This window comes from Terrapene carolina, unplaced genomic scaffold (assembly GCF_002925995.2).
Source record: "Terrapene carolina triunguis isolate 2854851 unplaced genomic scaffold, T_m_triunguis-2.0 Scaffold33911, whole genome shotgun sequence".
In the NCBI taxonomy this organism is placed as follows: domain Eukaryota; kingdom Metazoa; phylum Chordata; order Testudines; family Emydidae; genus Terrapene; species Terrapene triunguis.
Window position 1 is genome coordinate 6,996,732 of NW_020698262.1, and position 16,039 is coordinate 7,012,770.

The 16,039-nt window shown below is 45.4% G+C and overlaps 1 protein-coding gene and 1 pseudogene across 1 annotated transcript; both read left to right on the plus strand.

The window, feature by feature from the left end:
- The first annotated feature begins 1,435 nt into the window (after positions 1-1,435).
- On the plus strand, positions 1,436-5,675 carry LOC112106855 (arylamine N-acetyltransferase, pineal gland isozyme NAT-3-like). Its single transcript, XM_024200319.3, has 2 exons — positions 1,436-1,584; positions 4,402-5,675. The coding sequence occupies exon 2, from the start codon at positions 4,407-4,409 to the stop codon at positions 5,277-5,279; it is 873 nt and encodes a 290-aa protein (XP_024056087.2). The 5' UTR covers positions 1,436-1,584; positions 4,402-4,406; the 3' UTR covers positions 5,280-5,675.
- A 1,734-nt stretch (positions 5,676-7,409) lies between these two features.
- Positions 7,410-15,530, plus strand: LOC113409600 (annotated as a pseudogene).
- The last annotated feature ends 509 nt before the right edge of the window (positions 15,531-16,039 follow it).

A 16,039-nucleotide genomic window follows, 5' to 3' on the forward strand; every position in this document is an offset into this window, starting at 1 on the left:
CACTAATCCTTAGGTGGAAAGCAATATGAGTTATACTCCGTGATGGGAGGAATGCTACATAGCAGTAGTTATTCTTTAATTCTTATGTAGCATCCAGAGGCTCCAGTCACTGTTAGAGTCCTGTAACGCTTGACACAGTTCAAACATCCAAGAAGACACATTCTACATTCTACAAAATCTACTGTAATCCACAAAGAAATGTAGCAGAGACAAAGGATAACAAATTAGACACTAAACTACTGTAGTAAGATGAGGCCCTGAAACATAAACCCTTATCAGAGGCCCGGTATGAGGCCTAAGGCCTGAACTAAAGTAATGGTCAAGACTTTGCTATCATAAAGCAAAGTTAAGCTATGAGCCAGAGGCAGGCCCTGCTTGCAGAAGCTGGCAACAAAAGGGCTGATGGTTCAAAATACATTTACCTAAAAGGTACTGGACACTAAAGATACAAACATATGCCAGGATGATACCAGAACACTCCGATACTTGCACATTACACACACAGATAACAAAGAACAGGCGAACCCATCCTAAAGACAGGGGCAAAAGGGTATTATGATGGATGGAGTTGTTTTGTTCTAACCAACATGAACAAGGTGAGAGGCGGCACCTTACTGCATGGAGGGGTTGCACCTCAATACGTCAGGAATGCTGTGTAACTTGTTTGTACCTGTGTATAAGAATGCATCCCTGGAGCAGTGTCTTTGTCCAGCCTAGGGGGCAGTGGAGTGTCCCGTCACTGACTGAGCCGGTCCATTGTCAGGGAACACGTATGTACTAGCAGAACTGTAGACATCTGATCCGGGGAGCTAGAGACTGTGTTTCGTTTGACAATAAACCTGGCTGGGTGCCTTCGTGCCTTATCGGAGTCTGTGGTTATTGGGGGTTCTCTTGGGGTCTGCTGTGTCAGCGATCTGCGCAGAGCCGGGGCAGCACACAGAGGGAACACACGCACGCAGCCGACAGTTACCAACATTGGACAGAGCAGAGCACCACACCGGTGGCGTCTGACAACAGCTACAATACAAGAACTTGGGTTTGCTGCCCAATCAGGACTAGGGTTTGTGTTTGTGTTCAACAGTGCTAGAATCTTGTTATTCTTGTGACATATCAAATAGTGAAAATCTTCTCAGATCAACTGTTCATGAACTTTCAGCCCTAAATTCCTGACCAACACTTAGCTGCCTAATATCCTGAAAAAAGTACCATCCTCCGATATTATAATGTTATTGAAACAAATAACTCTCCCTGTCCCCGACAGCCAACCAGTAGATTTAGCCACTGAAAAAGACAAAGCAGTGTGTGTTCTAACGAGTAGAGTTAGAATCCTCATTACGTCAGTGCAACTAAAATTTGCTAGCTCACTACAGCTGAACTCCTCCCTCCTCTGGCATTGGTCAGTTACAGAAGAGAGTGAAAGTGACGTGATGAAAGAAGGAATTTCTCTCAAGAGAAGCTGGAGAACTGTTGTCTGTTCCCAAGTTCTTCACTGCATAAAGGACTGAAAACCGGGCCAGACGGTTTAGTGCCTAAAGAAGCAAGAGAGTGAAAACTGATACACTTGTGGTTGAACTGTTTTTACAGGTAAGACACCTTTTAAACCCAGAATCTTTGTGGCTGACTTGGTCATAAATGTGCATTCAGATCTGGCCTATGAACAAACATTGCAGGAAACGGCTACACTGCATAAGAACTGAGAGGGAATCTTCAGCCAATTTCAGACTTGACTTCTCTTGTGTCAGTGTAACAGACTTACTGGCTTATTCTCTCAATTATCAGCCCAGCCAGAATACACATTCACATCATCTGACTTGGTTCAGATGCCAGTGTGAAAGGTGACCCAGAAATAACCATGACAGATGGACAGATTCAAACACTTCTGATGTTATGCCTGGTTCTGATAGTTGTAAGCAATAATACATTTTATTTTGTTTTCAAAGCCAACATACTTTCAATACATTTGAAATTAGAGTAGCAACAACACAGTAAGATTTCCCTTAAAGAGGAAAAATCATTTAAAATACTGTTTTTACTTCTACCAGAAAAGTAACAAAAGGAATTGAAGTTGGATAGCAGTGTTGACAACTCTTGTGATATTTGGTGGTTTTCTTAACAATTTCAAAGCTAGAATCAGGTTATTACTTGAGAATCTCAGATCTCATTTAAAAAAAAAAAATTTTTTTTCTAGACCTCCTGGTTGCTGTGAAAAGCTTGAAAATGTAACCCCTGAATGCGCCAGTTCCAGAACGTAAAGAAAAGGAACCCAAATGTATTATTTTTAAAAATCTCATGATTTTTAAGCCAATCGTGTGATTTTTGGGGGCCTGACATTTGAACCTTTGGGGTTGACGATACTGGGATAGCTACAATTTACATTTCTATACATTCTGAACAGCACCAGTTGTGGACATTTCTGATCCTGCCTGCATATTGTTCTAATTGGGAGCAATACTGTTTTATATTTGGTGTATTTTCCCCATTTCTTTCATATGATGGGGTTTTTGAGGGTTTTTCAGTACTGCATACTGATAACTTTATCCAGATTGAATACTTCTTATATCCTTAGTGTAGGAAGTTTTAAATACATGACTCATAGGAGGAAGTCTACCTAGAGAGCAGCGCAATGGGATTTTTATCCCTTGGGCTAAGGACACCTTTATCTTAAGGCACAGAAGGCACCTGAGAATGTTTGAGGCCTCTCAGATCAATCATCTGTGCTCTGACCAGTCATTCTCAATCTGATTCTCAGAGTAGGCTGATGTTTGGTGGTTTTAACTCTTTGGTCCTCTGGGTATAACTATTAGCCTGTTTGTCCATATCAAAATCCCTGTTCCCTCCCCAAAGGGCCACCAATCCCCTGGGTTTTCTCCACCAGGTCCTGGCTTCTTTCCTGCATTGCTTACCATGAGCTGTGATCTTGAGTAGTGATCTCTGCCCACCTGGGACATTATATTCTGGGAACAGCCAGCTAGCCTGCGCACCTTGATCTGATCTGCAGCTGTTGCTGACTGGCTTGTCTTTCATTCCCCCAGCAGTGGGAAGGAGAACCTGGTCTCATTGCTGGCCACACGGCCCTTTGTACACTGAAGTTTGGGAGACCCCAGAGTGCGTTGAATTGATGGGTGGTGCATTCCCTAATCCCAGTGCATTTGGGGCTCCCTCTCAGGCCCCAGGGTTTCTAAAAGGCAGGAACAACGGTGCAGACGGAGAGAGCCAGGTCCTGCTGCTGTCAGGTAAAGGGGTTGTAGATCTATTTGCCCATTCCTGACAATTGACTTCCAGGCACAGGGCCTGCTGGTTGCCTCTGAAGATTGTCATAGAATCATAGAATATCAGGGTTGGAAGGAGGTCATCTAGTCCAACCCCCTGCTTGAAGCAGGACCAATCCCCAGACAGATTTTTGTCCCAGATCCCTAAATGGCCCCCTCAAGGATTGAACTCACAACCCTGGGTTTAGCAAGCCAATGCTCAAACCACTGAGCTATCCCTCCTCCCAGGAAAGGAACAGTGAGTAGGGAGAATAAGGGCAACCCATCCTCCCTGCTGTATCTCACATTATGTAGTGGGAGGGGAAAAGCCACGGTGGAGATGATGCTCTGTCACGGTCCTTGATTTCCTTCTTTTGGAAAGTGAGCATCTCCTTCCTGCTCCTAACACCTCACTTAGACCAGTGAGGCACAAAGCTGGGGAGCTGAGCCACCAGGGATGGTGGTGAGTAAGAGGCAGAAAACGAGCCCCTCCCATTCACCCCTACTAATGAGAGGAGAATGGAGCTGCCAGGCTCACTGAAAGGCCACAGCACCAGGAGTGCGAATCTGCTTCTAGCTCCTGTCAGCAGTAAGAGCAGAAGACAGTGGGATATGTGCCCTCTGCCAACCAGCATGAATAGCACAGGAAATATTTAACCAAGCAGTGCCTAGAAGGGTGGCCTTGCAGTTAAAGAACTAGATCAGGGCTCAGGAGTGCTGGGTGTGGTTTCTGGCTCCCACTATGACCTTGAGTGCGTCCTTTAAACCCAGATCCTCAAAGGTATTTAGGCATCTAACTCCCCCTGAGGTAGGCACCTAAATATCTTTGATAATCTGGGCCACAGTTGTCTCCCTGACTCAATATCCCACCTGAAAAATGGGAACAATATCACTTCCTTTGTCTGACTGGTCTATTTAGATAGTAAGCTCTTCTGGACAGGAAGTACCTCTTAAAATGTGTATGTAGTGTGCCTAGCACACCTGAAGTCACTAGGCACAAAGGTAAAACAAACAAACTCGTCTCCTTGTCTTCTGTAAGGGGCTTAGTCATTTTAAACAATCAGGGTGTAAAGACATTCTGCTTCTATGACGGATGGTGACACTCATCGAAGCATTTCAGACACACACAATTGTTCTTTTACTCACCATACAGGTAACATGAACATCGCGGAATATTTCACCAGAATTTCTTATAATGGCTCCTACAAAAACCCGGATTTGGAGACCTTGACTGCAATATTCCAGCACCACATCAGGGCTGTTCCTTTTGAAAACCTCAGCATCCACTGCGGGGAAACCATCGAGTTAGACTTAGAACCAGTTTATGACAAAATAGTGAAGAAGAAACGTGGTGGCTGGTGCATGGAAAACAACCATCTTTTATATTGGGTTCTGAAAACGCTGGGATATGACACCACCATTATAGGAGCAAAAGTTTACAGCCCAGAAGAAAATGCATATGATCATCATATTAATCACCTTCTGCTAAAGGTGGTCTTGGATGGGAAAGCCTACATAGTGGACGGCGGCTTTGGAATGGTCTATCAAATGTGGCAGCCAATGGAGCTGATTTCTGGGAAAGACCAGCCCCAGGTTCCTGGCATCTTTCGCTTCATGGAAGACAATGGGATCTGGTACTTTGAGAAAATCAAAAGGAAGCAATACAATCCCAACCAAAGCTTCTCTAATTCCAATAATCTGGAAAAAAATGCATGTAAGAAAGTTTACCTGTTTACCCTTGAGCCACGAGAGATAGAAGATTTCAGGCCCCAGAGTGTGTATCTCCAGACATCTCCAGATTCTCTGTTCGTTAAAAAGTCCATCTGCAGCCTCCAGACCAGTGATGGTCTTTGGGCTTTAGTTGGGTGGAAACTCACCAAGGTTAAATACAATTACAAGGAGAACATGGATCTGGTGGAAACCACAACACTTACAGATGAGGAGGTGTTAAAAACAGTGAAAGACAAATTCAGAGTAATGCTAGATCATAAACTCATCCCAGTTAACAGCAGCAGATTGTCTATGGTTTAGTTTCTTGGCCAGAATATAATTTGATACAGCTACATCAAATAGAATCTCTTTCCCAGCATCCAATTATTGCAAAAAATGAAGGGCTAGGCTGTCACTTTCTGGCTAGCATAGAACAAGGGGTGGCACGTAGCAGTGCTACCCCAGCAAAGAAATTGTGACTCTTGGAGCTACAATTGCTTCCCTGCTTCTCCCCTGGCTTCAGCTGGTAAATTAAGTCTTCCAGGCTTATGCCAGTAGCAGAGTACTTTCCACTCTGTGTGGGCTCCACTGCGCTGGCTGGTACATGGGGTTGGGATGGGTGTGTGGGCTGGAGGCAAGTTTCTGCTCCTTCCCTGCTTCTTTAACCCCATGGAGCTGCCCTTTCCGTATGCAGAATGGCAAAGTGAGGAGGCAACGCAAGGAATCCCCTTAGGCTTCCTTGCTCCCCTGCACTGCCATGTAGAGCAAAACATACCCAGGCTCTAAAGAAATGCTACATTACAGCTGAAATTTAATATCCAGAGATGCTAGGACATTCAGAGTTCAGGTTGCCACGGTCACCCTAGGTCTACCCTCTTTTGCAATTGCATTAGGAAAAGGGTCTTTCACTACGTAGTCACATAGCTGCACAGCTGTGATATACCGGGATTAATACTTAGGGACTGACTATTTGCAGCTATCAAAATTGCCATGGATGAACACAACTGCAGCACTGGGTGGGAATTTCCTGCCCCTTTTGTGGCTCCCCACATAACCTGCAGCATCTCCATAATATAACCACAAAGGGGCCATTCTAGGGAACAATTTTTGAGGCACGGACCACATATTTTTGCATTTATAATCCTGACCCAGCCATGGTCTCTCTGCAACCCACCGTCCCCTTGAAATGCATGTGATTTCTACTCAGCATAATGACTTTTACTCTCCTTCAGGAAGAACTTGGTCATTTCTTTTTAATCAATCTACCAATTGGTCCTACACTCATCACTGAGACTTGGGAAGGGCTGTTATTCCCCTGCCCAAAACAACTAAACATTCATAAAAACTGTTCCGTTTGTCATGATTATTTGTACGTTCAGAAATATTTTATGAAGACCAGCCTTGTACAATAAAATATCTGAGGACCATATTGTTGTGTGATGTGCGTGGTTGTAGCCATTGTATGCACTGGTTAATAACAGGGGCTGCAGGCTAACAAAATCTTAGTCATACACGTAATTGATACATGAGTTAATGGGATTGCTTCCATATGTGAGGGGCACAGGAAGTGACCCGTGTTCTGTTGTTTTTATTGACCAGCAGCCCAGATTCCTTTTCAGGTAAAAAGTCATTTAATATTCTGGTTGTTGATGATGAATTATTAAAAAGAAGCTTTTGCATTAAAATTAAGCTTAGTATCAGTTTACTATCAGATAGGGCCTCTATCGGGAGATTGTATCCTTTCCTTCAAGGGGAATTGACTCACTCAGCTAATAGGTATTTTTCCATCCATTCATCGGTGGTGTCATTTGAAAAATATGATAAAAATGCTGAGCAGTCACAAAAAATGGGCTCACATCAGTTAAATGTGGTTAAAGGAACAGAAACGTGAAGTGTTCCATGTAGACAGAATAACTTCCCACTGCACCATCCGCTGCGACATTCACGTGCCCCCAGACTCTCACATGACAAATCCAGTCAGCCTGGCTGTGTGATGGTTATTTATAACTGATCATGCCTTCCCTCTTCCTGCCACAAGAGGAGATGAAATTCTAAAGCAAGAACATACAGTGAATCACCATAGAAACAGGTTCATTGCAGGGTGTCCCAATATTCAAATGAAATTCTTGCAGGGTCTAGCTAGCAACATGGGTGTCCCATCACACATCATAATATAAGAGACATCAACTCTAGCTATCGTAAGTATGTATATCACCCTCATTACTGTCATATCTTTAATGTATTTATCCTTACAAGCATCCCATATCTAGGAAAGCACTATTATCCCCATTTTACAGAGGAGGAACTGAGGTGGGGAGAAGGAGGGATAGCTCAGTGGTTTGAGCATTGGCCTACTAAACCCAGGGTTGTGAGTTCAATCCTTGAGAGGGCCACTTAGGGAGGGCAAAATCAGTACTTGGTCCTGCTAGTGAAGGTAGGGGGCCGGACTCGATGACCTTTCAGGGTCCTGTCCAGCGCTATGAGATCGGTATATCTTCAAAAAAAGAGAGAGAGAGACTAAAGCCTAGATCCTCAATGGTATTCAGGATTTCAATGGAAATTAGGAACCTAAATACCTTTGAGGATCTGGGCCTAAGTGACTTGTCCAAGGTCACACAGAGGGGCTGTGGCACAGCAGGGATTTGAAGTCAGGTCTGTTCAGTCTCAGAATAGCATCCTAGTCAATAGGCCACATAGAGAATGGCTGCACTACACCTGGGCCTGAGGGCTACCTGAAAGACTGGGCTGCAGAGTGCTCCTCTCCTCCGGCCCAAACGTAAGTTATTGTGGGCATGTTTGAACAACACATGGGAAATGTTAGGGTTCCCAAAGAATGGGGGAAATGCAGGCAACACAGACTCAGCACCCTAAACTGGATGGAGCAGTTTGACAGACAGGCCTGATGCTCAGATCCAGAAGAAGTGCTGGAGGAAACTACTAGGCCAAATATCCCAGCTATGCATGCAGATAACATGTTACTCACAGAAATACTGACACCTGGTGATTACGTGCTGGCAGAACCCAGCTGGTCATCTCAGCTGGCCAAGGGCACCTGGGAAGTTACACACACTTACGGAGAATTCACTCAGCAGTACTCGCACCATGGCAGGCCCCCACCTTGCAGGGACCACTGCACTTCCATGTGTATGAGGGGTGGGTGGGAAAGGCTTCTTAGGAGTAGGCAGGGTACTCTGGACAGGGTGGGCCAGGACTTCATGCCAGCTCTACACAAGCCAGTGCGGAGGGGAAATTTGTGGTGAGCCAGTCCACCAGCTAATGTGGATCCCCACACCTGGGCTGGAGTGATGGCCCAGAAGGGGCTGTTGTGCAGTTCCAGACCCTCCTCTTGTCACAGTACCTAGGTAGGCTGCTCCTCCTTCTGAGAGCCTTTTCCAGTCCCCAGAGTGCACCCCTTCCAAGTGACAGGCCTGTTCCTCCACACCTCCTTGGGGCAGGAGTCTGAAGTGCAATCCAACCACTTTTTGACTGGCTCTCTGGGTTATACCTCCCTGGTATACCATGATACCGAGCAGCTCCCTGTGGACGGTGGGCGTGACCCTGCCAGAGTTCTCCTTTGGGAGCCAGTGGTCCGTAACACTATGCAGTGACACCGAAGCCATTTCTCTAAATCAAAATATGATTTATTTGCCCAAACAGTAAACAGAGCTGAGAGTAGATTTAAAAAATAACAGAGAGACCTACACGCATATTGTTTTACCTATGCTTGGCACTCCCCATCCAGTCCTGAGGTAGACACGACTAAGCCTATGTGTCCCCTATTCTCTCCGGGTACCACGTTACAGCTAGCTGGCTGCAGACCCTGGCTCTCAGGACAGTTGGTCTGTCAGCCTCGCTGACGCTGTATCCCTGCCAGCTGAGCTGACCGTATTCCCCCTCCCTCCCTTTCTGCCAGGGCAGCTTTTTAACCCCTGAGGGTCTTTTGAACTCAGTCAGCTCTGGGAAGAGAAAAATATCTTAAGCTGGATGGTTCCGGCATCCATCTTAGGCTGGATGCTTCCCGCTTCTTTCCCCAACGGATGGCCAAGCCCTTGTTGTCTTAACGCCTTTAAGTGGGCACCTCAGAGACTGTCTTATCTGTGTCATTGTTTTACTGTTCCTGGGTTCCTTAACAACCTCCCTTTACAGTCTGTTTTGATTTAACTCTATGCAATTGGTCAGGCAGCAGTATAAACCTGAATGAGGCAATCAAGTCAGAGATAAGATTTCTACACGGTCATAGAGATATTTCCAGTGTGTCATAACCCTGCAAAAACAGCTTTAGCAGCGGGAACCAAAAGGACCAATCTCTTAGGGTATATCCACAGCCACAAGGTGTGATGGCTGCTCGGGCAAACACGCCCAAGCTGGAATCCAGCCGTGAAGCCATGGCATGCCGTGCCTCCAGAACCCAAGCTAGCTAGACTAAAACTGAGCTGCAATCACACTCCAGGACTGCAACACAGACATACCCCTGGTTGACTCTTCCTCCAGTCACTCTCCCTGCAACCTGTGGCCTGTTACACAGCTAAACACTTCCCTGTCAACTGTTTCGGTGCACACTGTTCCGGACTTATTGCTCAGAGAGGAGTTGATAAGATCACTGGGCCAAGCCTGGGTCATTCAGCAAACCCACACTCTCACATGTCAACAGTTTGGTCTTTTCTTAATGTTGTTATCTCAGCTGTTGGAGTCTTAAAGGCAGAGCAGCCACATGGGCTCAGATAATTCAGGGTATGCTATATACACTGTCCACAGCAGTGAACCCCTGAGCCCAGGGCGACGGACGCGGGCTCACGCTACGGTGCTGAAAAGAGCTGTGTAGACATTGAGGCTTGGGCTGGAGCTCCGAAGTTGAAGTCCACCCCCATCCCTAGGCTTCAGAGCCTGAGTGCCAGCCCGAGGTGCAACATAAAAGCACGGTCTCTTACAGCTGTTGTTAATGCTGTAGCAGGAGCCCGAGTCTGTCGAGTTGGACTGGGAGGCTTGCTGCCATGGGCTGCTGCTGGCTGTGTAGATGTATCCTCAGGGGCTAGCTGGGAATAGAACCCCCCCTCCACTGAATGAAGAACAAAGGCGCCTCCAGGGCTTGATATAGGGATACAAGAACTCCTCACCACTACACTACAAGTTCAAAAGTTGCTCAGCCTGTCTGCAGATCAGTGACTTTAGTGGAATGAATTGGTAGCGCTCCATCTCAGTCTGGGCAGGTGTCTTCCATGCAAACACCACCATCACAGTCATGGGGGCTTGTGGAGTACTGAGCAGGGGGGCCAAGGACTGGAAGACCATAGAGACAGAACTACTCTGATTGATTGTCCCTGGAGGGCAGGTTTGTGGGGGCACTTTGGAACATTGCATAAGGAAAATTTACCCTGGTGATGCCTGTGCTGTACTCGCTCTTTGGATTGCTAGACAGCTTCTGTCTTCAAAAGAAATGGTGATCCAATGGGCAAAGCTGAAGGTTTAAACTTATTTAGATTGTGAGCCTTTTGTTCTGTGTTTGTACAGCACCTAGCACAAGGGGGTCGTAGGCCATGACTAGGGGTCCTAGGAGCTATGACAGTACAAATAAACAAAATTATTATTATTAATAATAATGTATAACACAAAAGAGGACACTACCCCTCTTTCCCTAAATGGCTGTGCCAGTGAGTGAAACACTCAGTTCTGCTATATCAGGGGTCGGCAACGTTTGGCACGCGGCTCGCCAGGGTAAGCACCCTAGCGGGCCGGGCCAATTTATTTACCTGCTGACGCGGCAGGTTCAACCGATCGCGGCCCCCACTGGCCGCAGTTCGCCGTTCTGGGCCAATGGGGGTGGTGGGAAGCGGCGCGGGCGAGGGATGTGCTGGCCACGGCTTCCCGCCGCCATTGGCCCGGGACGGCGAACCGGGGCCAGTGGGGGCCGCGATCAGCCGAACCTGCCGTGTCAGCAGGTAAATAAACTGGCCCGGCCCACCAGGGTGCTTACCCTGGCGAGCCGCGTGCCAAACATTGCCGAGCCCTATGCTATATGGTGAAAAGGGGTCTGCACCTTTAAGAGCAGGAGTTTCCAATGCAAATATTTTCAGGGAACTTTGGAGAGAGCCAGAAGAGAAAGCCTGACACTTGCTAGTTTACAGGAGATTGCCTAGGTGCCTTATTCTTAACTTAATCTGTTAGACACATTCAATGGCGTACAGAAATGACTTTTTTTTGTGGCTGTAGCATTCCAGTGCTTGCACCTACTTCTGCTATTCATATTGGGGAAGTTTAAGTTTTAAAAATAAACCGAGTGAACTGTGTTGCAAGGCAGCAGCCAGACTTTTCTAAGTAAAAGTATCAAGTTTATGTGTTTTTAAGCTAAAACGTTTGAGACTTAAACTAAGCATGTCCAATGGCAGTGGATAAAAATCAGCTCCAATCTCAGATGCAATGCAACTTTACATCAAATGAACAGTTTAGTTGCATGCAAGAGACTCATACTTTGCAAGTTTTTCATGAATGTTAGCAGTGAGGAATTATTTCTTACTATTCATTCTAATTATGAGAAGATACAGATATTCCCAGGGCAGTTCGCAGAGAGACAGAGTTAATGTGTGAATCTTGCTAGCTGATCCCATGAATACTGAATGAAATCCTGCTGCCATGGGAACAAAAATAAATGAGTCAGATTAGATTCAGGGCCTATATTTTTGGCAATCCAGGTTTGGAATAGAGACTGGTAACACACAGACTACCTAGTATACCAGGGCTTGCTCTCATTTCAGTATGATCACTAGTGCGGTGAGAGCAGTTGCACAGAACAATCCAGCCTGTCACAAGAAGGGACACTTGCTCTAGGAAATTTAAAATGAAAGGCACATGGCTTGTATGATTTCTGCCTGTCTACACTCATGAAGCCAGTGATTTTATACCAGCGACACAAACACTCACATGGCCTAATTGAGATCACACCCATTATGCTAGGCACTGTACATATACCCAGTGAGGGACTGTTCCAACCTTGGAGAGTTTACAATCTAGATAGACAGAGGCAAAGAAATGGTGGAAAGGGAAATGGAGGCACAGAGGGGTGATGTGACTTGCCCAAGGTCACACACATTGTCAGTAGCAGAGCCAGAAATAGAATCCAGGTCTCCTGACTCCCAATCCAGTGCCCTAGCCAATAACCTGCAAAGTAGCTCATTAACTGGCTAGCATATCGAGCCCTTGTGTTTGGCAAGATTGTGTAGGTGTGTGGCCAATGGGGGCTGCTGGAAGCGGCGGCCAGTACGTCCCTCGGCCTGCGCCGCTTCCAGCAGCTCCATTGGCCCAGAGCAGCGAACCGCGGCCACTGGGAGCCGCGATTGGCTGGACCTGTGAACAGGGCAGGTAAACAAACCTGCCCGGCCCGCCAGGGGCTTTCCCTACACAAGCGGACCCCTGTTTGAGAAACCCTGATCTAGCTCCTTCCTTCCTTGCAACTGGGCCAATGGCACTATGGCTAATGGCTCTGGGATGAGTGACAACATATGAAGGTAACCTGCAGGGCCTAAGTCCAATACTATTGACTAAGAGGTAGAATCAAACCTCTTCCCCAAAGCTGCCTCTGATCCAACAGCGAACTTATAGCTTCTTGAACAAAGTAAAACTCAAGTAGGTGCCACACATTAAAAAAATAATTCAGGCCCATCAGGCCAAGCAGATTTAACAGGTTGTGTCTGGAACAGCTTGGCCTATTCATAGTGAGTGGACATTCCCACCCAGAGATGAATATTGGACCAAAAATCTGAACAGAAATAACAGACTCTCTGCAGAGTCCTACAGCATCCTGGGGACTGACTGTGAGGCAACGATGCTGCAGCTCTGGATAGCTGAGGAGGCTGTGGCAGAGTGCCCCCCTCCTCAAACAAAGGGAGGGAGAGGAAGGGGGGCAATGCAGGAAGTGGTGTCAAAGAGGCGCTGCCACATTTTTTGTGGTCACTTTGGCTATTCTGAGGTGATAATTTCCCCCCTCTCCTGCCCCTCAATGGGGAACTTTTTCTCTATTATATTACATTTCCCTCTGTTGTTTCATCATAGAGCCTGATTCTGACCTCATACCAGTGTAAATCAGGAGTTACTTCACTGAAATTTTGAGTTACACTGCTGGGAAACCAATAGCTGACATCAGGCTGGTACAGGCTATAGATGAAGAGGCCTGTTAGGTCATCTGGTCTACTTTCCTGCCAAGATAGCATTATTCCCAATTGTACACCTGGAGTGAGATTTTCAAAAGTGCTCAGCATTAGCTTAACTGTGCTCCTCTGGGAGTGCATGGAGAAGCTCCCACTGACTTCCATGGGAGCAATGCCAATGTTGAGACTTTTGAAAATCCCACTCATCTCTCGATTTAGATTAACACAAGTTTAGTAGCTTTTCAATATACCCAGGGATGTAGTTTCAACTACTTCACTTGGAAGACTATTCCATAGCCTGAGACATCTCACTATCAGGAGGTTTGTCCTGCTAAGTGTAAATTTTCCATATATTAATTTATATTCCTGCTAGTTAATGCCCCCGCCCGCAACCTTTGTTATGCTGAATCGTTCCTTTCCCTCCTCAGTGCTGACAACCTTCAGGTACTCGTGGGCTGCTCCCTGTTCATTGCTGCTGAGGCAAACAGTCCATATTTAACTCTGCTAATCTTTCCTCAGTAGTCAGTTCTCCCAACCCTCTCCTTTGTGTTGCTCTTCTCTGGGTTTTCTCCACTCAGTCAATGTCTTTTGAGTAACAAGCGGTGCTTCTCTCTCCCTGCCGTTAGCTCCAAAAGGCATGATATCATTTGCAAGCACTCACTGACAATAGTAAATTTGCTGGAACAATGTGCCAACACATAAGCTGTCATTAGATCACATTCTAGCCCATTCGGGCTCCAGTAATGTGATAGGCTTCAGCATTAATCTCACTGCACAACGTGCATGCAGTGTAGCTGGAGAAAAGCAGTTTTGCAAGACAGGCTAATAATACATGTGGAAAGCCAACCAATCCATTTTATATTTCTTTAAGCAATACAGCATTTTACTGTTCAGAAACATTTTGTTCTATGCAGTACAAATCAGTCCCAAGAGTGTATTCAGCTACAGGGCTGTTTCATACACGCACACGGCAGAGTCTCACAGTGTAGGTGTGACAATATACTCAACAAAACGTCAACCAAGTACTATAAAACTCCTACTGGATTTCAGAGCTGCAGGAGCACAGCTCTGAGTTGCTGATTCTGTGTATGAAATTTGGTTATAATTCACACGGTGCAGTTAGTGTAATGGACATAGCTGGGAGGTGTTTACTTTCCCCTTATTCTAATCAACAGATTCTTGGCAAGTTTTTCTGGAAGAGAAAAGAACTCTCTTTTCTAAGGTGACCACAGCTCTTACTGAAAGTCAAATAATCCATAACAGATTGCTGAATGGCTCTGGAAAAAATCAAGTCACAGAAAAATGTTAAATTCAATCTAAAAAAGTGCAAACAAAACAAATCCATTTAGAGTTCGGATGAGTGAAGGGATCAGTAATGTAATCCAGAGACTAATTATTATTATTTTTATTGCAATAGCACCTAGGAGCCCCAGTTACAGACCAGGACCCTATTGAGTCAGGCATGGTACAAAAACAATAAAAAGATGGTCCTTACTTGTAGAAGTTTGCTGAGAAGGTGATGCACAATTCTCATCAGCTCCTAACCTTATCTCTATTTTGAGAATGCCTTGTAAATACATATTTCTAAAACAGGTGACACCCACCAATCTAGTGTTTCAGTCTTGTTCTTATCTCCTGCATGGACTTAGCTTTCTTTCAAAACACTAGAGTCAAGGGTAAGGGGGAAGTTTGCAGGTCAGGCAACCTGCGTTACAAAAACAGGGGTGAATCCCTTGAGATCAGCACAACTATAACAAGTGTTTCACTCTCTTCATGCAGGAAAAATGAACATCAGAGAATATTTCACAATATTCCTACAAAAAAGTGGACTTGGAAACCTTAATTGCAATTTTTCAGCACTACATTCAAGCTGTTCCATTCGAAAAACTCAACATACGCTGTGAAGAAATCATCGAGTTGGATGTAGAACCTATTTACAAGAAGACTGTGAGCAAGAAATGTGGCGGATGGTGCATGGAAAATAATCAGCTTTTGTTTTGGGTCTTTCAGGGTTGACTCTATCCTTGGAGGAAACACTCATGATCTAACAGAACAAATATATACTCCTCACATGAATCGTATTCTACTGAAGGTGGCTTTTGGTTGCAAATCCTATATAGTTGATGGTGGCTTTGGTGCTAGCTGTCAAATGTGACAACAAATGGTGCTGCTTTCTGGGAAGGACTAGCCTAAGATTCCTGTCATCTTTCGCTTCACAGAAGACAGTGGGATCTAGTAGTTTGAGAAAATCCAAAGGAAGCAATACAATCCCAACCAAAACTTCTCTAACTCTGATAATCTGGAAGCAAAAGAGGTCAGGAAAATATATTCATTCACTCTCAAGCCATAGACTATAAATTATTTTCAACAGCTAAACATGTACACTCAGGCATCTCCAGATTCCATGTTTAGAAAGCAGCCTCTAGATCACTGATGGGTTAAAAGCCTGGGACCTCACATGGAAGTCAAAACCAACCACTTATGAGGAAGACTGATGAGCATGATGGCCTCTCGTTGTCCACCCCATAGAGGAGGAAGGTGACCCCGGCTCATGGGAGTCACTGGTGGACAAGGTGAACGGAAAAGACGTCGCTCAGGAAAATGAACGATTAAGAAGTGACAGTCGAGGATGGGGTTAGGAACTGACCTAGGGTTGCGTAAATCTAAAAAAAGGCAGTGGGGGCTTAGAGTTGTTTCTTTTCTGAAAATCTCTCTGTGACAGTGTACCCCATAAGGCTTTATGGGGGGGTGTTTATAAATGTATGTATGATATAACTGGAATATGTTTTGTGCTGCCTGTGCCATGTAACATATCTCCGTAAAGGTTATGGTCTACTATATCTATTCATCCTATTTGTACATATATATCATTTTCTACTTGAGGTTAAGAATATGGACTGTATACTTGCTTGGTTTCTAAGTAAGCTTTGGGAGGCATTTGGT